The sequence below is a fragment of the Moschus berezovskii genome, chromosome 3 (genome assembly GCF_049115385.1).
Source record: "Moschus berezovskii isolate FMDL1 chromosome 3, NW_MosBer_1.0, whole genome shotgun sequence".
In the NCBI taxonomy this organism is placed as follows: Eukaryota; Metazoa; Chordata; class Mammalia; order Artiodactyla; family Moschidae; genus Moschus; species Moschus berezovskii.
This window is the reverse complement of record NC_142462.1, coordinates 75,779,511-75,801,303: the sequence shown is the minus strand read 5'-3', so window position 1 is coordinate 75,801,303 and position 21,793 is coordinate 75,779,511. Positions and strand designations below refer to the sequence as shown.

The window sequence follows — 21,793 nt, the reverse complement described above, 5'->3', positions numbered from 1 at the left end:
TATATATATATATAAATATATATACGTAGGACACTTTAAAATCTATCCCTAAAGGGTGAGCTGCAGGCTGAGTCTTCAGGTGCACAAAATTGTTACTTCTTTCAAACAATTGAATTTATCTTAGTTCTTGACACTTGACATCTGCTGCTGGCCATCCCTAAAACAAGGGAGTTTAAACGAAGCTGCTTTCAGGTTAACCGCCTGTTTAGGATGTTCCTCCTCTCATTTTTTTTGCCCTTCTCCGCCCAGAGAGTGATCGGGGCCTGGGGTGTCCAGTTTCTGTGCCCTCCTCTGTGTGTGTCTCTTCCTGCCATGGTCAGTCCCACCCCCTGCCCTGCCCTGTCTGGTTGTATCCTGGACATCCCAGCCTAAACATCTTGTGGCACCAGCTTCTGCCCTTTCTGACTCTGATATGGGAAACTTTCCAGTGCCCTCTACTCTTCTACCCTCCCCAAGTCTGTCTGTCTGTCTTTCTGTCTGTATGTCTCTATCTCACTGGCCTGGTAACTGCAGGCTGCCCTCAGGTCCCTGCTCAGACCATCTGTCCAGCCCTCTCCAGCCCCAGGTCTTGCTACAAAGGAGGTCTCCAGTCTATGGGCAAACCACCCTGAACATGCCCAATCTCGTCATCAAAGGAGGCTTCTCCACCTCCCAACGCAGACCCATTGAACCTGGGCTCCGGCCAGATTTCCCCCAATTTCCCTCCCAAAATAACTGGGGACATTGGTCTCCTTTCCGACAGTTTTGGGCAGGAGGATTGCTCTTATGTCACTCAGCACGTTTATCCTCACCCCAGACAAGTGCTGCTCTAAGACCTCCATGTGTTGGCTCTCAAGATTTAAAACCAAAATTTGAGAAGCCACAGCCCCACCTTTTCCCCAAGCTATCATTGCCCTAGACTTTTGAGAGCTGATTTGAGAACTCAAAGCCAGAACATTGGGACCTCGCTCCCCTAAGACTAAAGCTTCAGCTTGTAAGATCTAGCTGTACAGAATAGAAGGGACATAAAAATTGTGATACATGAACTTCCATGGTGGCTGAGTGATAAAGAATCTGCCTGCAATGCAGGAGGCACAGGAGACTCAGGTTTGATCCCTGAATTGGGAAGATCCCCTGGAAGAGGGCATGGCAACCCATTCCAGTATTCTTGCCTGGAGAATCCCATGGAGAGAGGAGCCTGGCAGGCTATAATCCATAGGGTCGCAAAGAGTTGGACACGACTGAAGCAACTTAGCATGCACCCATTGTGATAGGTATATTTTTTTTTCCAAAAAATTATCTTGGTACATGTATCCTCTAAAAAATCTTTGCATTCCTGGGGAAAAAACTTGTGTACCCAATTTCCCTCCCTCCCCTCTCCCTTCCAGGAAGGTAAAAGAGGATTATTTGTCCAGAAACTTTGTTCTCTAATTTATTCTTCCAAATTCTCAAAGATTGGGTAATCCTAGAAAGAGAGTGTTGTTCCCTCTCCCAAGAGTCCAGGGCCCCTCGGTACCAACCTGACCCCACAACCCAGCTCCCACCTTCCTCGGTAACACAGAATGATCAAATCTCTGAAAACAGGGTTAAGCAGCTGTCATTGTTTGAGGGCAACAGAGAGCTGGCTGGTTGACTGTCCCTAATTGCCATCCTGTTCTCGTCTCCCCTGGCATCACCGTACGCTCTCTAGGACTCAGACATCCCTTCCAGAGCGAGGCAGTCTCTGGCCAAGCCTGAAATCCTACTGCATTTTCTACATGCATGTGTATTACTTTTTAAATAGCAAGGGAAAAAATAAACATTGTCTTTAAAAAAAGAAAAATAGGTACATTTTCCAAACACATCCCTAAGCGATTGCTCTCAAAATTTAAAGAAGTGGAAGACTGTTCATGACTGCTGGCTATTCTTTCCAGAGAATGAGCCTCTTAAATGAGCAACACCCCACACCTGAAGTAAGCAGGGTGATAATCAGTATGTGCTCATTTGCAATCAGGATAATACATAGTGAGCGGAGAGCTAAATTGGTAAATGCTCTTTTGTTATTCCCCATGGTTAAAAGAAGAGTCATAACCTGGCTTTTGGTTCTGACTTTAATTTTCAGCTTGTGAGCAAAGACAATAGCAGAAAGCCAGGTGGACTTGGTCTTCTTCCTTTGTTTTGCTTATTATCTGTTTGGGTGCATGCTGGGAGGTGGGTCCAAGCCCATCTGGAACTATACATTAGTCACTTCCTTCTTCATTAAGGTGAGGAGCTGTAAATTCCAGGTGGTCCAGCCATGTCTTTTAACCAGCTCTTTGTGCTCCATACTTGGTGTATGGTCTGTTCAAAACAAAGATGCTCTTGTCTCTCCTCAGGTTCCACGGTATCATCTCCCGAGAGAAGGCAGATGAGCTTCTTGGAGGCGTAGAGGGTGCCTACATTCTTCGAGAAAGCCAGCGCCAGCCAGGATGCTACACGTTAGCACTAAGGTGAACCTGATTATCCACAGTTGCAACTGCTTTATGAGGATTTACTTATTTTCCCCCCCTTTTTTTTATTGTGGTAAAATATACATAACATACAGGGCTTTCCTGGTGGCTCAGCTGGTAAAGAATCCGCCTGCAATGCAAGAGACCCTGGTTCGATTCCTGTGTTGGGAAGATCCCCTGGAAAAGGAATAGGCTACCCATTCCAGTATTCTTGGACTTTCCTGGTGGCTCAGACGGTAAAGAATCCACCCACAATGTGGGAGACCTGGGTTCCATCCCTGAGTTGGGAAGATCCCCTGGAGGAGGGCATGGCAGCCCTCTCCAGTATTCTTGCCTGGAGAATCCCTGTGGACCAGAGGAGCCTGGCAGGAGCCATGGAGTCGCAAAGAGTCCGACACTGCTGAGTGACTAAGCACAAGCACATACGTAACATACAATGTATCATTTTAACTATCTGAAAGTGTGCAATTCAGCAGCATTAAGTATATTCTCAATGTTGTGCAGTCATCTCCATTATCATCTCCCAGAACTTTTTCATCATCCCAAATAAAAACTCCATTAATCAGCTGTTCCCCATTTCCCCCTAATTATTTTGTTTTATTTTCACGTCATTTACAAAGTGCCCAGCAGCATATTACAGGCTTACATGTGTCCTGGGTCACAGATGTTATTGGTTGATGGACTCCAAAGCTCTGTTTATGCATGCACAGTATTCTTGGGAGAATTATCTGCAAATTTAGTGCTTCTAGAGCTGCTTCTGCCTGAAGCATCAAGCCAGTGAATTGAGACATACATCTGCCTCCTTTTTCTGCACAAATTCTGTGCTCAGTTGTGTCTGACTCTTTGCAACCCCATGGACTGTAGCCCACCAGGCTCCTCTGTCCATGGGATTTTCCAAACAAGAATACTGGAAAGGGTTGTCATCTCCTCCTCCAGGGGATATGTTCCCAACCCAGGGATCAAACCTGCATCTTTCTGCACTAGCAGGCATTAGCAGGCTTCTTTACCCACTGAGCCACCTGGAAAGCTTGCCTCCCTTAGCCCTTGTCAAAAGTCTTCACCTCACATTGTGGGTGTGTGCCTGAACAAACGTGCATTTGGTCTACTGGGCTCTCTCTGGGATCATATTGACCCATAGACCTCCCACTCGCGGTCATGACACTTCATGCTAGCAAGCCATCAGAACTGAGCTCTCATAAGCACTTTACCGTGAAATCACAGTATTAAAAATCACAGCACCCCAAAGGCTTTGCCTTTACTGCACTTTCCTAACCTGCATCAAATATTTTATATCCTTCAATCCTCTTGGCAGTCCTGCAAGGTTTGAGGAAAGTTTTCAATTTCAAAATTGGATTGTCTTCCAAAAGTTCATCTGTGAACTCTTTGGAATTAAGAAGCACTGTCTCCGTGGAAAAAAATGGTGTCAACGAGACACTTCCCAGGTCAACCCACAGAGATGTGTTCAACCCACCGTCTCGGTGTTGTGATTGTAGAAAAATGCTTTCCCAGCTGTACTTGGGGATGTCATATCTTCAGTGATGTCATCATAAGGAAGCACTTCATGAATAGCAAGTGCTCTAGGGATGCAAAGTATTTTCTCAACTTACCAGCATCCCCTGCAGCAGGAGCTGACAGTCCCAGTGGGGAACCCAGAAGGGGCTGTGAGCTGTAGGACCAAGGCCAAGAGGGGACAATTGGCATTAAAAGGGGAGAGCCCTAATGATTAAGTCTCTGTGATGCTCAGTGTGCTGCACAGCTCCCCTGTTCCCCTTCTGCTGGACCGACTAGGGTAGAAAGCGTGGGTGCTTTACTGATGATGGTCAAAGATATAATAATCAAAGGACCCAAGGCCAGTGGTTATAACTTCCCCTGAAGAGATAATTGCCTGGTAGAGGGGAGGGAATGGAGGCGCATGGTTGGTTCCCATGAATAAATTTTTTAACATATTTGTGAATCAGGCAGTACCCCCTGACTATACAAATGAGGATGACTGTGACCCATGGCCTTAGTGGTTTCTAGGACCACATGATGCCATAGGACTGGCTGGGGTTAAACCTATCTTTGCATCTTTTCCAGGGGTATAGCCTCAAGCAGGTACCCCATCTCTTCAAGTCTCAATTCCCTCAGCTGTCAAAAAGAATAATAATTGCACTTGTCTTGAAGGGTCTCCATGACAACCTAATGGGGGGAAATCATGTCAGGCCCTTAGCCCAATGTCTGGCATCCAGTACAAACCCCAGAAGTGTTAGCTGCCACTGTCACCCACTGACCTGGTTTCTAAAACTCTTGTGCTCTCTCCTTCCTCATGGGCAGGTTTGGAAACCAGACCTTAAACTACAGGCTCTTCTATGATGGAAAACACTTTGTGGGCGAGAAGAGGTTTGAATCGATTCATGATTTGGTCACAGATGGCTTGATAACACTGTACATAGAAACAAAAGCTTCAGAATACATTTCCAAAATGACAACAAACCCCATCTATGAACACATTGGATATGCCACTCTACTCAGAGAAAAAGTATCCAGAAGGCTAAGCAGGTCTAAAAATGAATCAAGAAAAGCCAGCGTCACAAATGAAGAGCACACAGCCGTCGAAAAGGTAAGCCACACGTGGGATGAAAACAGTCTCTCTGTTTATAATGTATGCTGAAAAACCAGATGCTTAATTCAATATGTGATTTGCCAAACTGTTGCAACCCACTCCCATCCAAAAAACCTTAGAATTTTTGTGTTAAAGGAGACCTTGGAAATCTGATTTCAGTTCAACTCCCTCATTTTCCAGATGAGGACAATGAGGTCAAAAATGTCCGATGATTTGCCAAAACTCATACAGTCAGAGTCAGGACTTCCACTAATAATTGTCTGTGAGTTTATTTAAAGTTTGAAAGGAAAAAAAGTCCTTTAAAAAAATTAGTGTTTTATGATGAAAATGATCACTTGTTTTTTAATTGCCATTTGAGGTGTCACTGGCTCCATCTCCAGTTCTACCCAGCTAGCCAAATACATAGTATTTGCATCTCTTAGAACTTGATGACCATGTGTGATGCACAGGTTAATCATCCCTCTTGAAGGTGGTCTTACCTAGATAACAGATTTTATTGACAGATATGGGGGCATTAGCTGTGATGATGGCTGTATCTCTAGGAGACTTGGAAAGATACAGTCATCATCACTGCTCATGCCCCCATCTCTGGCTCTGTCTCTGGAAGGCTTATCCTTTGCCCCAGAGGAGGAGTTATTGGGCCTCGTCAAGGATGAGACCCTCCAAAATGGGTGATACTCAAACTGGTGGCACCATGGCAGGATGTGGCGAGGAGGGTCTGATTTTCCTCTCCAGTAAGTTGCTGTTTATGTGAAAGACGCCGCCACAGTTTGCTAGCAGATTTTTTGGATGTGTCCCTTTAGGAGCCATCTGCTTTGACTGGTCCTATCTGTTTTCCACTGAAACAAAGAGACAGCCAGCCATGCCAGTCAGCCCCCCTGAGTCTGTGCTGAGCCCAGCTTCTAAGGCGAGCCTGGGCTGGGGCATGTAGAAATAAGCGGGGTTGAGCACAGCTCCTTCTGGTGTTTGCTAATTCTTAATTAAACAGCCCCCCTCCTCCCCTGTCGTCCAGTGTGAGCAAAAAACAGAGGAACCTCAGGGTGACTGACCAGGCATCAGCTTTGGCAACGCGAATGCAGCAGAAAGCACCAAGAGGAGGAGGAGAGCAGAGGACGGCGGGCGGGCTGCTGGCAGACAGGGCGTGAGCCTGACTGATTTGCTGATTGAGCTTTAGAGCCTCCGAGAACCTGCCTCAGAATCACATCAGTTGAGCAGCTGGCCCATGAAAAAATTATTTGCCATTTCCATTTTATAACTCCAGAGTCTCCAAAGCACCTGTTTATTCTTTGGCGAATAATTGATTTGGGAAATGGTAGGGTTCCTGATTGTTTACATTTCAACAGAAGAGAGAGGACTTGAGTCCCAGCTTTCTGGGAGTTTGTTCCTGTCTAAGCAAAAGCCGTTCCTTAGTCTGTTTGCAAAAATCTGTTCAGAAAGTAATTTAGAATAGAAAATCCAGAAGCCGACTTTCCCGGCCATGACAAATCAGAAGATGAATTGTAAAATAAATCTCTGAAGTGGTGTTTATATTTCTGAATTGGAGAGAAATGCCACCCAAAAGGCAGTCTAGACAACGCACTAGAACATTTCTAGCAGAAGAAGTGAATAGGAAGTGACTGGTGTATTTGGGATGAGAGTTTAGATCCTGGGTATTAGAATTGATATTCGTAGATTTTTGTCGTCCCCCAAGAGGAAAGTTGGGTCACTAGGAACTGATATTTCTAGATGGTAGTCCCATAAGGAAGCTTGCATGAGAAAATATGTCCTTTCTTGTAGGGCATTTTGTATTTATTTATTAAAATAAAATTTTAGAGAAAATCAATCATCAGATTAACATTTACTTTGAGTGAGCCACCCAGTACACTTTTACCTTTTTCAGGAAAAGGTAGATAAAGAAAACATTGAAGGAGGAAATCCAGACTCAGCGAAAGGTTTGATGGATGGGCAACGGTGGCGCCGATTTCTTGGACGTTAATGATGCAGTAGTTGACTTTCCTGGAGGACGCTCCTGGCACTGGGTCTGGTCATTTGCTAGGGGGTCACTCGTTTTGTTAGTGGATTGTGAAGTAACTTCATACGACTCCATCTGTTTCTCTCTGACCTTATTGACAAGTGGAATTATTAAAAGTCTCAGTCTTGCCAGAAATCCTATTTACCTTAAGGGCAGGTCAGTGGACTGTTGCCATGGTGGCAGTGACTCAAAAAGAGGTGGCAGAAACTTGAATGGATTGACTGAGAAATGCCCGGGGCACCTGTCTGCTTCAGTAATGGCATGTCTTGAGGGTTTTAATGAGTGAAATGAGTCGGCTTCCTAATATTTCTCAAATCCAGACAGCCCAGCATTTCATTTTCCAGAGTACTTAAACTTCATCTGCCCACTTATTTTATTGATCATTTCCTAATGAATCCAGAGATACATGTAAATCCAAGAATATTAACAGTGTTAATTGGCAAAAAGATATTACCTACCCTATCAGATTTGAGTGGTTTCTAGATTTACCTCCTGTAAAGGTGGTTAGCACTGAACTTGATTTTAATAACTGGAGAGGAGGCAGGGAGAGGGGAGGATGCAAATGAAAAAACAAAAAAACACTGTGGTGGTTAGCCAGCAGGGATCTGTTTCCTTTCTGATTCTTTAATTGATTTTTAAAACATTACTATATGTAAGTGCCACCATTTGGTGCATTTAATTAAAATGGTCATGCCCAGCATCATTTCTTTTATGAAATTAGTTTCAGAAATTCCATAGATTGCTTGTCTACTGATCTCCAGAACCTGTGCTGTAAGTAATGTAAGAGTAACAACAGGATTCAACATCAGTTCAGACTTTTGCAGCTGGTAAACAGATTTCACGCATGTGAAATAATTTTCCACTTTATCCTCAGAGCAGCTTTGCCAGGTACATAGGCTAGGAATGATTATCCCCATTTTATTGAAAAAGTCACAATGGCAGGACAAGGAATCAAACCCAGACTTCCTAACTCCAAGTTCAAAGCTTCTTAAATCTATGGAGCAGCTGGACCTCATTCCGTTCTTATTGCCTTAAGCAAAGACGTTTGCTTTTGACCATCCTGAGTCAATCGATGGTAAGAATCTCTTAATATTTACATGTGATTTTGAAAATACACTGCTATTACTAGCTCTAATAAGTAAATTGTCTTGTAAAGAATTTTATTATTCGTGAAAGTTGCTCAATTATGTCTGACTCTTTGTGACCCCATGAACTATACAGTCCATGGAATTCTCCAGGCCAGAATTCTGGAGTGGGTAGCCTTTCCCTTCTCCAAGGGATCTTCCCAACCCAGGGACCGAACCCAGGTCTCCCACATTGCAGGCGGATTCTTTACCAGCTGAGCTACAAGGGAAGCCTTGTAAAGGATACCTGACTGAATCAAATATATGTGACAACAATATTTTCAATGAAAAGTTAAAGTGAAATTGTTAGTCACTCAGTCATGTCTGACCCCATGGACTGTAACCCACCAGGCTCCAGGCAAGAATAGTGGAATGGGTAGCCATTCCCTTCTCCAGGGCATCTTCCTGACCCAGGGATCGAACTGGAGTCTCCCGCATTACAGGCAGATTGTTTACCATCTGAGCCACCAGGGAACCCCAATATTTTCAGTAACACATATTTATTAAGTAAAGTTACTTGCTGAGTTAAATCCTATTTATACTTTACTGGAGAAAAATCATTTGTACTCTTGGTGTAATACAAGCACACTAAAGAATATAGTTTACCTGTTAATCATTTCCCTAATTTTCATAATAGCAAATGTCAGAAAATGACCTAAATGCCCACAGTTGGGAATTACTTAGAATGAATTATGGTATACCCATATACAGGAATATCATGTAACCACAGAAAAGAAAGAGGATGTTCTCATATGGATTAATTTGAAAGTTAGTTACTCAGCGTTATCAAATGCAAAAAGAGATATAGTATGCATAGTATGGTTTTATTTACGTAAACCAGAAAAAAAGATTTTACTTATTTTTTTCTAGGAAAATTATAAAATACCCCCCGAAGGATGACAAGCTAGTATGAGGACTGCCAGTGGGGAGTGGGAAGGGGGTGTCTAAGATACAAGGGTGGGAAGAAGACTCCTGCTACTATTTTGTACTCTTTGAATTTTGAACCATGATAAATCCTATTCAGAAAATTAATTCAGAATGCATTATGTCCTAAATTCACATATATTAAAGCAAACCCGGAGTAAAACATGCTCCTTACATCATGTCACTCCTCACCCCCTGGCCCTGGACCCAGACTGTTTTCCCATCCCTTCTTACCGGTCCCCTTCCCCATCCTGTTAGCTGTTTTTTTTTTCCTTCTTTTTTTTCCTTTCATTTCTCTTTTGGATTGTTAGCAAAGAGGCTGTAGTTAGCAGCCTTTCACTGAAGGTTGAAGATGGTAATTATAGCGTAGGACCTAAATCACGAAGTAACAGTGTGGCGTGACTATGCCTGGAAATGGGCTGACTATTGCTTCCTCCCGACCTTGCCCCCTGCCCACCTACAGACCCCTCAGCGGTGCTCCCCCGGGGCTCTTCCCAGCCCCTCCCATGTTACATGCCTTTTCACCCCACCCCACCCTCCTTTCTTAAGCTGCCCCAGGCCAGCTTCCAGATTCCTCCCACTTTCCTAGGCAGCAAGGAAGGCTCTCTGGTTTCTGCTTGTCTTGCTGTGAAACTAGGAGAGTGGCCTTGTCTGGAGTGAAGGGCTCTGAGCCCTCCCCCTGAGGAGCAGCACAGCTCAGGACACCAAGATGGTGTATCTCCCTCCGTGTTCTCTTTGCGCAGCTCCTGCCACCCCTGAGCTGAGCCCTAACCCGCTGGGGCATTGTGAGAAGCTAGAGCCTGGAGGAGGAGGGTGTTGGAGACCGCCTCGTGCATCCCCTTTGTTTTATACAAGAGGACATTGAGGCACCCACTTCCTTGGTCTGGGGTATTTCAGAGACATCTAGAGGTCACAGAGGCTTGGATAGAGAAAAAAGAATGCTTTAAAATAACCTGCCCATTAGATGTTCTCTTAAAGTTAAGATCTTTGAGGAACACAAGTCTTATGTACAGGACTCCCAAGTGAATGAATGAAAAGTGGAAAATGAATTCAGAAGGCAGTCTTAAATGTGTCAGGGCCCAGCAGTAAATAGAAGACAGATTCACTGGGGTTTTGAAGAGAATTTGATTAACAAGAGATCTTTCTCAAGGACTGGCAATGGCGGGAGCTGCTGAAGGGACTGGGGGAAGGCACTGGGGTTCCTGGAGTCTGATGAGAGCTGGAGAGGAAACTCCCACCAAAGGGGGCTGACACAGAAGTGAGGGGGGAGCACAGAAGAGGGGCTCCTGTGGGGGTGCTCCTATAAAAACAGAGCTCCCACAGGAGGGTGATAGAGAGAGACCCCTACGATCAAGCAAGGGTGTGAGCCTTGGATGCTGTGCCACTCAAGAGGGAGGGAGCAGTGGAAGAAATACCTCATCTTCTCTCTCCTCCCACCCTGCGATCTCCTGCCTGTATCTCTCACTGGACAAACCCCACTGGAAGCCAGAGGACAAAGGAGCCAGGGATACAGTTGATCAGTTTCCCCACCACAGGCGAAAGCAGGACAGGATTGAATTTGACGCAAGGGATGTGGCAGAGAGTAACCAATACAATTGCAAGTGATGAATAGAATAAAATCCGTGCAAGCAGTGTGTTAACCTTGTTCGAATTCCATTAGAATGTTGGTTCACCAGGTTCAGAAACCATGATTGGCATTAATGCAAGATCGGGAGGTAGCCCTTTACATAGATGGGCTCCACCACTGCGCCCTTATGGAAGAGGTCTTGGTCTTGGAGGGTGGATAGGCTTTGTGACTTTATCAAGGACAGTTGATTCAAGCATGGTGTCACCCAATGCCCTTCCCCAAGCTGAGACGCTGCATCCATATGCCAAAGAAAGAGCCCGCATTGTTCACATATAAGGCATCCTGGGGCTGGAAAAGACGTTCGTATGACAGGCTCTGGAAAACCTGTAGAACTGCTCTGCAGGTGGTCCCTTGGAAATATGTAAGTGGCATAACCAGTCTTTTCTCGGGAAAGAAAAAGATGAGCATAACTTAGCTAGTAAAAGTGACAGGTGCAGTAATGACTCTGATCATCCATCTTGCTCCTTGCACACATGGCATCATAAAATGGAATGCAATGTAATGCTATAAGGATGAATGGATTTGAACTTGGATTACATTTGCTCATGAAACCAGGTTTTACCAGAGTGTTATTTTAAATCAGAATCTCCTAGCAGTGTGAAATTTATCATGCAGTCTGAAAAAGAGCTGATTTGGCTAGGTCAGTGGTTCTCAAACCGGCTTCAAGTTAGAACCACCCTGGGAACTTTTTTAGAAAAGACCCATGTTAACCCCTCCTGACTTAACTGAATTAAAGCCTCTACTCGTGAAGCTCAAGCCTATTTTTAAGGTTCTCCAGGTGATTCTAAAGTTCTCAACCCCTGGTTAGATCAAAGGTCAGATGGGGAAGTAAAGGTTATCAGATACTTGGGGAAGCATTTTCTTTTAAGGATGCCTGTCCCAATTTCTCTAATGCCTCTTTTTTTGTTGTTTTTCTGAGATTCTTTTTTGTCCTAATTTAGGCACTGGCATTCTTTCTTACCTCTACCTCTGCATGTAAAAATTCTTAAGAGTAGACTCTGGTGGTTCTGGTTACTCAGATTGGTTCAAAGGTTTGCTTTGTTTCTTTTTCCCTGAGTCCTTTCCCCGGATTATTGGCTAAAATTTAAATGATGGGAAAAATTAAATGTAGGATGATTAAGAGAATTTAGTGAAGAAAGAAGGAAAAGTCATTGTCTCTTCTTTAGGTGCTATGTGTGTGTACTTCAGAGAAGGCAATAGCAACCCACTCCAGCTCTTGCCTGGAAAATTCCATGGACGGAGGAGCCTGGTAGGCTGCAGTCTGTGGGATCACTGAGAGCTGGACACGACTGAGCGACTTCACTTTCACTTTTCACTTTCATGCATTGGAGAAGGAAATGGCAACCCACTCCAGTGTTGTTGCCTGGAGAATCTCAGGGACAGGAGCCTGGTGGGCTGCAGTCTATGGGGTCGCACAGAGTCGGACACGACTGAAGCGACTTAGCAGCAGCAGTATGTACTTAGTCACAGTCTGACTCTTTGTGACCCCATGGACTGTAACCCACCAGGCTCCTCTGTCCATTGAATTTTTCAGATGAGAATATTGGAATGGGTTGCCATTTCTCCCTTCAGAGGATTTTTCCAACCCAGGGATTGAACCCACGTCTCCTGTGTCTTCTGCATGGCAGACAGATTCTTTACCCACTGAGCCATCGGGAAAGCCCTCTTTAGGGGCTAGTAGGTAGTTTTCTTAAGACAAAGTTTATAGGACAAGGATTCTTGTCTGCCCACTGGGGAGTTTTCAAAAATACCAATGCCTGGGACACACCCCTAGAAACCAGATTTAACTACTTAAGATAAGAGCTGAGCATCTGGAGTTTAGATTCCCTGGGTGATTCTGATATGCAGCTAAAGCTGAGAACCTCTGCTGTAGAGGAATAACTAAAATTGAGTTAGGTGGTTTGGTTCACTATCTTTTATCAGAAAGTTACTCTTTTTTTTTTTTTTTACCATCCCCTCGCTATTAGTCATCTCAAGGTCAGAGCTTTAAAGGAACAAAAAGGAAAGTTATTCTAATACATTCAGTGTGTGTTAGAATAAGATGGTCCAAACCCTCCTCATTCATCCCCATCCAAAATCTCTCTAGCAAAGAGCGCAATGCAATCCTTGTTGGAATATTGTCTATGCAAGCAGTGCCATCTAGTGGCTCAGAAAAGAGTAACATGCTGGCTGCCGTCTCAAAAGACCACACTTACACAGATGTGGGAGTAATGAGCAAGAAAAAATTTTTGGCAGTGAATCCACTGAATTGGCCCCATTTCCTCAGGTTTCGTGACATAGATCGGGCTATGCAGTGGCTAGGGGGTATCTGTTTTCTGGTTCATTCTCATTCTTTGTTGTAAGCAGATAGGCAGTTCTGCCAGCCTGGGACCCTTAGATGTACAAAAAGCCCCACTGATCTTATTCACTGAGATTCTGGTCTAGAGATGCTAGAAATTTTTTTTTAATTTGTTTATTTTTGGCTGCAATGGGTGTTCCTTGCCTTGTGCAGTCTTTCTGTAGTTGCGGCCGTTAGAAGCTACTCTCTAGCTGCAGTGTGCAGGCTTCTCATTGCAGTGAGTTCTCTTGTTGTGGAGCATGGGTTCTAGGTGCACAGGCTTCAGTAGTTGCAGCTCCTGGGCCCTAGAGCATGGGCTCAGTAGTTGTGGCCCATGGGCTTAGTTGCTCCACAGCATGGACCAAGGATCAAACCTGTGTCCCCTGCATTGGCAAGCAGATTCCTATCCATTGTGCCACCAGGGAAGTCTAAGATGCTCAAACTTTTTGACCTCAGGGTCCTTTTGTACTTTTTAAATTACTGGGGACCCCAAAGAGTTTTTGTTTATGAGAGTTATATCTGCTGGTACTTCCTGCTTTAGAAAGTAAAACCGAGAAAAAGATTTCTTTTCAGCATCACGATAGTGAAGTCATTCTTTGTTTGCATAAATAATTTATCTTTGTGAAGAACAACCCCATTCCCAAAAAGAGAAAATGAGAATATCGTCCTTGTTTCACAATTTATAAATCTCTTAAATGTCTGGCCTAACAGACAACATCTTGATTCTCACATCTGCTTCTGTGTTCAACTTGTGATTTATATTGTTTTGTCTGAAGTATAGGAAGAAGTTCTGGCCTCAGACATATATGTCATTGACAAAAGGAAGAATTTTTTTAACTTTTTATTTTGTATTGGGGTATAGCCAGTTAATAATGTTATCATAGTTCCAGGTGGGCCACAAAGGGACTCAGCCACATATATACATGTATGCATTCTCCCCCAAACTCCCCTCCCGCCCAGGCTGCCACATAACATTGAGCAAGAGTTCCATGTGCTATACAATAGGTTGGTTATCCATTTTAAATGTAGCAACATGTACATTTGGGGTTTTTTAACCTTTTTTTTTTTTTTTTTTACAATACAACAAAACAAGTGTAGTTTCTCAAAGGTTACTTACAATGTCAGTCAGTTGGAACAGGTAATTAATAAAAATAGTGTGACATTATGGGCGCTCTGAGAGGATCACCCAAACATTGGTGGACCACACTTGGAGAACTGCTGCTCTGGGTAACCACTGGGTGGACAAAAATACACTTCTTAAAGAAGTTTCTATTTGTACATCTCCAGGGAGCTGTTTGGGAGGAATGATTGTTCCACTTGTATCCCCTTTGACTATGGGGATGAAAGCTTCTGTCACCCGGGACTGTTGTCCACCCTGGCAGGGAGACTGCTGAGCTGGCCCTGTTTACAACCTCTGAGTTCATCCTAGGGGCCTTCCCTGGGGGTGGGCAACAGAACTGATGCGGGGCCTCTGTCACTTGAAAACAGCTTTGCTGGTAATTCTGATGCACATTCCAACAAAGAACCAGCCACCTGCTCTTACTCTCTTCTCTGTGCAGATGAGAAACTGAGGCCCAAATCTCAAGGTTACATGGTGACGTCGAGCACTGGTGGGACGAGACACCACCTTGGGGAATCCCGTTCTTCTCTCTCCTTTTCCCGGTGCGGGGTGTGGGGTGTCGCCCTCTTTCTTACTCCTCTGGTGCCTCTCCTTCCCCCAGCTGTGCATCTGTCTGGTCAGGACTTGTCGGTCTCCCCACCTCTACTCCCACAGTGAGGAGCTGTCATTTTGCCACCTAGCACTGTGCACTGTCTTTTGGAAAACTGCACCCCAAGCCAAGTCCCCCAGCCCCCGCAACTCTCAGTTTAGGTGGATGGTTCAAGGCTGATCCAAGGGGTCATGTGTCCATGGCTTCTGTGGCTGGTTCAAGAGTGGGCATGAGATCAACTCACATCCCATAAAACCAATAAACTTGCACTGTGGGTTCCCTGAAGAAGGCCCTTCTACCCTCTTTCTTCTGAGCTGCAGTCAACAGGAAGTAGAGTCTGGGTGGCTGAAGCCTTCTAACCTTCCCTTAGAGCCAGAGAAAGTGGAGCCGGGAAGTGAGGAGAAAGGAACCGAGTCCCAGCCCAGGGAATGTTGCTGCTGAGTTTAGGTGTCGGCTGTATTTGTGACCAGAAGCACTCTAACTCACACCGCCCCCACCCCCTGCTCTCCACGCACTCATTCTGCACTCACTGCTCCTTACTCTTACCCAGGAAGCTCAGACAGTCACACTTAGGGTCCATTTTAATCGAATCATACTCACTATTCTTCTCCACGATGACATGGAGTCAGAAAAAGGGACATCTTGTGTTTACTGAAATAGGTAGGAATATATTGCCTGGAGAATCCCAGGGACGGGGGAGCCTGGTGGGCTTCCATCTATGGGGTCGCACAGAGTCGGACACGACTGAAGCGACTTAGCAGCAGCATAGCACCTGGATTACCAGGTGGACATGAAAAATAACCCCTAAACCACCTCTGGAGTTCACCTCTCCTTCTCTTGGCCCCTGGCTCTGAAGAAGTAAGTGGATCTATAGATTTCTTAATAAAGACGCACTTAAATAAGATATGGCAATCTGTTAAAGAGTCCTAGTGAACTCTGATAAACCAAATTGTTATCTGCTCGTGGTTTTACCAGGAAATCTTTTTTAACAGAATGGGAAGAAATGTGGCCCCATCTGTAGCATAGGATCTGGCCAAAGAGAGCCTCTATTGAACAGGAGACCTCCCAGGTTGTCAGTAATACAGAGGATATGAATTGGAAACCTGCAGACCCTGAAGAAAGAAAGGTCAAAATTCCAATCTGGAGTCTTTATGAATTAAAAGCTTAGCGTATAAGAATGTATAGGATTTTTCCTAGACCAACCATGGAGAAAAAGAAGGATTTTTTCCTGAATAATTTCTACTGACATTAATGGAAGTGAGATTTTCAGAGCTACCTCTTAGGTGATTTGTGTCTGTTGCCTCTGAAACATGTTGCAGAACTGGCATTCCTCATTCCTCAATAATGAAATGTCTGGCTGGGTTTTATGACACCAGTTTATAAATGTCCCCATTGGTTTTGTCTCTCTTTACACATAATCACTTTAAAGTTTCCACAAAGTTAATAATTCACTTTGTACCTAGTCCCCATTTATGAAGCTAATGGTGTCTAACCATCAGAAGAATGAAGTTTACAAATACAGCTTTTATGGCTCTCATGTGATTCAGTGACTTAAAACAATTATTAAGAAGTCAAACAGCTGTCTTATGTAACAGATTCTTCTTTAATACTCAAATTGAGAGTCAGAAATAAGATACAGAAAGATCCCCAACATCCTTTAACAGAGTAGGGCTAGTTATAATTTGTCGCAGTTTATATAAATCCCATGTAAAACAATTCATGATATAAAATAATTCTAATACTTTTAATCTTGAATGATTGTAGGAAATTTATAGTTACCAAAAAAGAGCTTTGAATTTATCAAGCATGGCATAGATTTTAATCCATTATAGAGCTATATGATTTCATTCAGCTTTATAACAGTCTTTAAGTTTTGAGTTCCTATGCTTTATCAATAAAAAAGAAAAAAAAATATATATATATATATAAACCCTTAGTTGGGGAGGCCCAGGGATGGCCTCTCGGTCATAGCACTAGTAGCTATTAATTAGAACCTGGCTTGGCTGACTTCAAGGCTGCTGTCCTGTCTAGTCTACACGCTGACAAGGTAAATTATCTTGCTTTGTGTCTAATTTGAAAACTGCTAAACAAAGCGCTATATTGGGAATTGTTTCCCTCTTTAGATACCAGTCCTCCTGTCTCTCTGTGGTGTGATTCTAATCATCAGCTACTCTGGACTAATTTGTTCTTAGGAAGAAATATGTCTGGCTAAGAGAGTTCCTTAAGAAGACAAGTGTTCATTACAGACAAATATGCCTACCTCTGTGATTTCTGAATGAAAATCCCTCTGCGTCTCTTTAGCCTGAAGCTCTATGAATTTTAAAATGATTTGGCAATATTGTGAAGCTCAATATGTGGACCTCCCCTAAATCCCAAAGTGACAAGTATGAAATGCATGCTTCAGCAGCAAGCCAGCATCTCACACCTTCCAGCTGTGATGGAATAAATTGGAATGAGAGGAATTGAAGGCATAGTTACCCTCATGAATGTGAGGAAGTGCTGCCTGACCCAGTCCCCCCAGCTTTGAAACACTGTCTGAACTGTGGGGTTGTAAAATGAGATACATAGAGTTTTTAATTTACTGGATTTTTTTTTCTTCCTCTGGTAAATTAAGTGTAAAAATCAATCAGGTAACAAGAAAAGGAAGAATCACTAGCATTTATTGAGCTTCTATCATGTGCAAGGTGCTGGAGAGGGTGCTTTGGGTTTCTGCCCTCATACTGGCTCTGGGGAGAAAGAACTGGGGTTATTGAAGTAACTTATTCATGACCGCAGGCTTCCTAGGTGGCTGCTGCTGCTGCCAAGTCACTTCAGTCGTGTCCGACTCTGTGTGACCCCATAGACAGAAGCCCACCAGGCTCCCCCGTCCCTGGGATTCTCCAGGCAAGAACACCGGAGTGGGTTGCCATTTCCTTCTCCAATGTGTGAAAGTGAAAAGTGAAAGTGAAGTTGCTCAGTCGTGTCCAACCCTTAGCGACCCCACGGACTGCAGCCTACCAGGCTCCTCCATCCATGGGATTTTCTAGGCAAGAGTACTGGAGTGGCTTGCCATTGCCTTCTCCGTCCTAGGTGGCACTAGTGGTAAAAATCCTACCTACCAATGCAGGAGATGTAAGAGACCCTGGTTCAATCTCTGGGTTGAGAAGATCCCCTGGAGGAGAGCATGGCAACCCACTCCAGTAGTTTTGCCTGGAGAATCCCATGGACAGAGGGGCCTGGTGGGCTACAGTCCCTAGGGTCACAAAGAGTCAGTCACAGCTGAAGTGACTTGACACACACACGCGCATGTATTCATGACTACTCAGCCAGAACCCAACCCTTGGCTCTCTTGATGTGGAAGCTCCTTCAAGAGCTCCCTGCTACCTGAAAGTGAACTCTGGAGTGGTACACAGGGCCTGTGATGCCTCTGTCCCCTTAGCCAGCCAGCCTGCACACATCTCTTTGCCCTCATCTACTTCATCTCCCTCGCCTGGTCCATGAGATGAGCACATGTGAACCATTAGCATGTCCTGAGCACTCCAGCTGACATCATGCCCCTCAGCCTTTACTGAGTTTCCTCCAACTTTCTAGTGTGCCACCTTACTCAGCCAGCCCCCTACCCTGACCCAGGGGACTCCACCTATATTTGTGGATCAAGCTCAGGCATTTTCCTACCTACAAAGTCTCTTCCCATGCCTCACCCAAGCCTTCCAGGACATGCTTTTCTTTGGCCACCTCACTGTCACTTAGCTATGACTCTGACTGCACTTAGTGTGCTGCAGTGAAGAGTTGGCTTGTTCATTCATCCTTAATTATCTGTAATCAACAACAAATAAATATTCACTGAGTACCTAATCTGTCAAACACTGTTCTTCTCAAGGCGGACAAATCACAATTACAATGCCTAGCTCAGGATCGCAAGTGACATAAGCACAGTAAGTGAGCCCCTGGGTCTTTGCTAAAAAAAATAAAGACTAAGAAAGAGGCTCTTGCTTCTCTGGAGTTGTTTGTGTGTGTGTGTGTGTGTGTGTGTGTGTGTGTGTGTGTGGTGGGGGCAGGGTGGGTCAAGATGGATGGGTCATGGTGGAGAGTTCTGACAAAATGTGGTCCACTGGAGAGGGGAATAACAAACCACTTCAGTATTCTTGCCTTAAGAACCCCATGAATAGTATGAAAAGACAAAAAGATAGGACGCTGAAAGATGAACTCCCCAGGTCAGAAGGTGCCCAATATGCTACTGGAGATTAGTAGAGAAATAATTCCAGAAAGAATGAAGAGATGGAGCCAAAGCAAAAACAACACCCAGTTGTGGATGTGACTGGTGATAGAAGCAAGGTCTGATGCTATAAAGAGCAATATTGCATAGGAACCTGGAATGTCAGGTCCATGAATCAAGGCAAATTGGAAGTGGTCAAACAGGAGATGGCAAGAGTGAACGTTGACTGTTACTCTTTTAGGAATCAGCAAACTAAAATGGACTGGAATGGGTGAATTTAACTCATATGACCATTATATCTACTACTGTGGGCAAGAATCCCTTAGAAGAAATGGAGTAGCAATCATTGTCAACAAGAGAGTCTGAAATGCAGTACTTGGATGCAATCTCAAAAGCGACAGAATGATCTCTGTTCATTTCCAAGGCAAACCATTCAATATCACGGTAATCCAAGTCTATGCTCCGACCAGTAATGCTGAAGAAGCTGAAGTTGAACAGTTCTATGAAGACCTACAAGACCTTTTAGAGCTATCACCCAAAAAAGATGTCCTTGCCATTATAGGGGACTGGAATGCAAAAGTAGGAAGTCAAGAAACACCTGGAGTAACAGGCAAATCTGGCCTTGGAGTACAGAATGAAGCAGGGCAAAGTAATAGAATTTTGCCAAGAGAACACACTGGTCATAGCAAACACCCTCTTCCAACAACACAAGAGAAGACTCTACACAAGAGAAGACTCTACACATGGACATCACCAGATGGTCAAAACTGAAATCAAATTGATTATATTCTTTGCAGCCAAAGATGGAGAAGCTCTATACAGTCAGCAAAAACAAGACCAGGAGCTGACTGTTATTCAGATCATGAACTCCTTATTGTCAAATTCAGACTTCAATTGAACAATGTAGGGAAAACCACTAGACCATTCAGGTATGACCTAAATCAAATCCCTTATACAGTGGAAATGAGAAATAGATGCAAGGATTAAATCTCATAGACAGAGTGCCTGATGAACTATGGACGGAGGTTTGTGACATTGTACAGGAGACAGGGATCAAGACCATCCCCAGAAAAAGAAATGCAAAAAAGCAAAATGGCTGTCCGAGGAAGCCTTACAAATAGCTGTGAAAAGAAGAGAAGTGAAAGGCAAAGGAGAAAAGGAAAGATATACCCATTTGAATGCAGAGTTTCAAAGAATAGCAAGGAGAGATAAGTAAGCCTTCCCTAGTGATCAGTGCAAAGAAATAGAGGAAAACAATAGAATGGGAAAGACTAGAGATTTCTTCAAGAAAATTGGAGATACCAATGGCACATTTCATGAAAAGATGGGCACAATAAAGACAGATACAGTATGTACCTAACAGAAGCAGAAGATATTAAGAAGAGATGGCAAGAATACACAGAAGAACTGTGCAAAAAAGATCTTCATGACCCAGATAATCATGATGGTGTGATCACTGACCTAGAGCCAGACATCTTGGAATGTGAAGTTAAGTGGGCCTTAGGAAGCATCACTACGAACAAAGCTAGTGGAGGTGATGGAATTTCAGCTGACCTATTTCAAATCCTGAAAAATGATGCTGTGAAAATGGTGCACTCAATATGCCAGCAAATTTGGAAAACTCAGCAGTGGCCACAGAAATGGAAAAGGTCAGTTTTCACTCCAATCCCAAAGAAAGGCATTGCCAAAGAATGCTCAAACTACCACACAATTGCACTCATCTTTCATGCTAGTAAAGTAATGCTCAAAATTCTCCAAGCCAGGCTTCAACAGTACATGAACCATGAACTTCTGGATGTTCAAGCTGGTTTTAGAAAAGGCAGAGGAACCAGAGATCAGATTGCCAACATCTGTTGGATTATTGAAAAAGCAAGAGAGTTCCAGAAAAACTTCTACTTCTGCTTTATCGACTATGCCAAAGCCTTTGACTGTGTGGATCACAGCAGACTGTGGAAAATTCTTAAAGAGATGCGAATACCAGACCACCTGTCCTACATGTTGAGAAATTCGTATGCAGGTCAGGAAGCAACAGTAGGAACTGGACATGAAACAAAAGATTGTTCCAAATCGGGAAAGGAGTATGTCAAGGCTGCATATTGTCACCCTGCTTATTTAACTTCTATGCAGAGTACATCATGAGAAACGCTGGGCTAGATGAAGCACAAGCTGAAATCGAGATTTCTGGGAGAAATATCAATAACCTCAGATACGCAGATGACACCGCCCTTATGGGAGAAAGCAAAGAGCTAAAGAGCCTCTTGATGACAATGAAAGAGGAGAGTGAAAAACTTGGCTTAAAGCTCAAGATTCAGAAAACTAAGATCATGGCATCTGGCCCCATCACTTCGTGGCAAATAGATGGGGAAACAGTGGAAGCAGTGTCAGACTTTGTTTTTTGGGCTCCAAAATCACTGCAGATGCTGATTGCAGCTATGAAATTAAAAGACACTTACTCCTTGGAAGAAAAGTTATGACCAACCTAGACAGCATATTAAAAATCAGAGACATTACTTTGCCAACAAAGGTCTGTCTAGTCAAAGCTATGGTTTTTCCAGTGGTCATGTATGGATGTGAGAGCTGTACTATAAAGAAAGCTGAGTGCCAAAGAATTAATGGTTTTGAACTGTGATGTTGGAGAAGACTCTTGAGAGTTCCTTGGACTGCAAGATCTAATCAGTCCATCCTAAAGGAAATCAGTCCTGAATATTTATTGGAAGGACTGATGTTGAAGCTGAAACTCCAATACTTTGGCCACCTGATGCAAAGAGCTGACTCATTTGAAAAACCCTGATGCTGGGAAAGATTGAAGGTGGGAGGAGAAGGGGACGACAGAGGAC

General features: G+C 43.9%; 1 protein-coding gene across 1 annotated transcript in view; it reads left to right on the top strand.

Annotated features, from left to right (window-relative positions):
* Window positions 1-21,793, top strand: part of CHN2 (chimerin 2) — a 333,380-nt gene that overhangs the window by 206,374 nt on the left and 105,213 nt on the right. Inside the window, exons 5-6 of the mRNA XM_055420952.2 lie at window positions 2,334-2,447; window positions 4,761-5,046. Coding sequence (XP_055276927.1) covers window positions 2,334-2,447; window positions 4,761-5,046 — 400 coding nt within the window. The remainder of the gene's footprint in view (window positions 1-2,333; window positions 2,448-4,760; window positions 5,047-21,793) is intronic.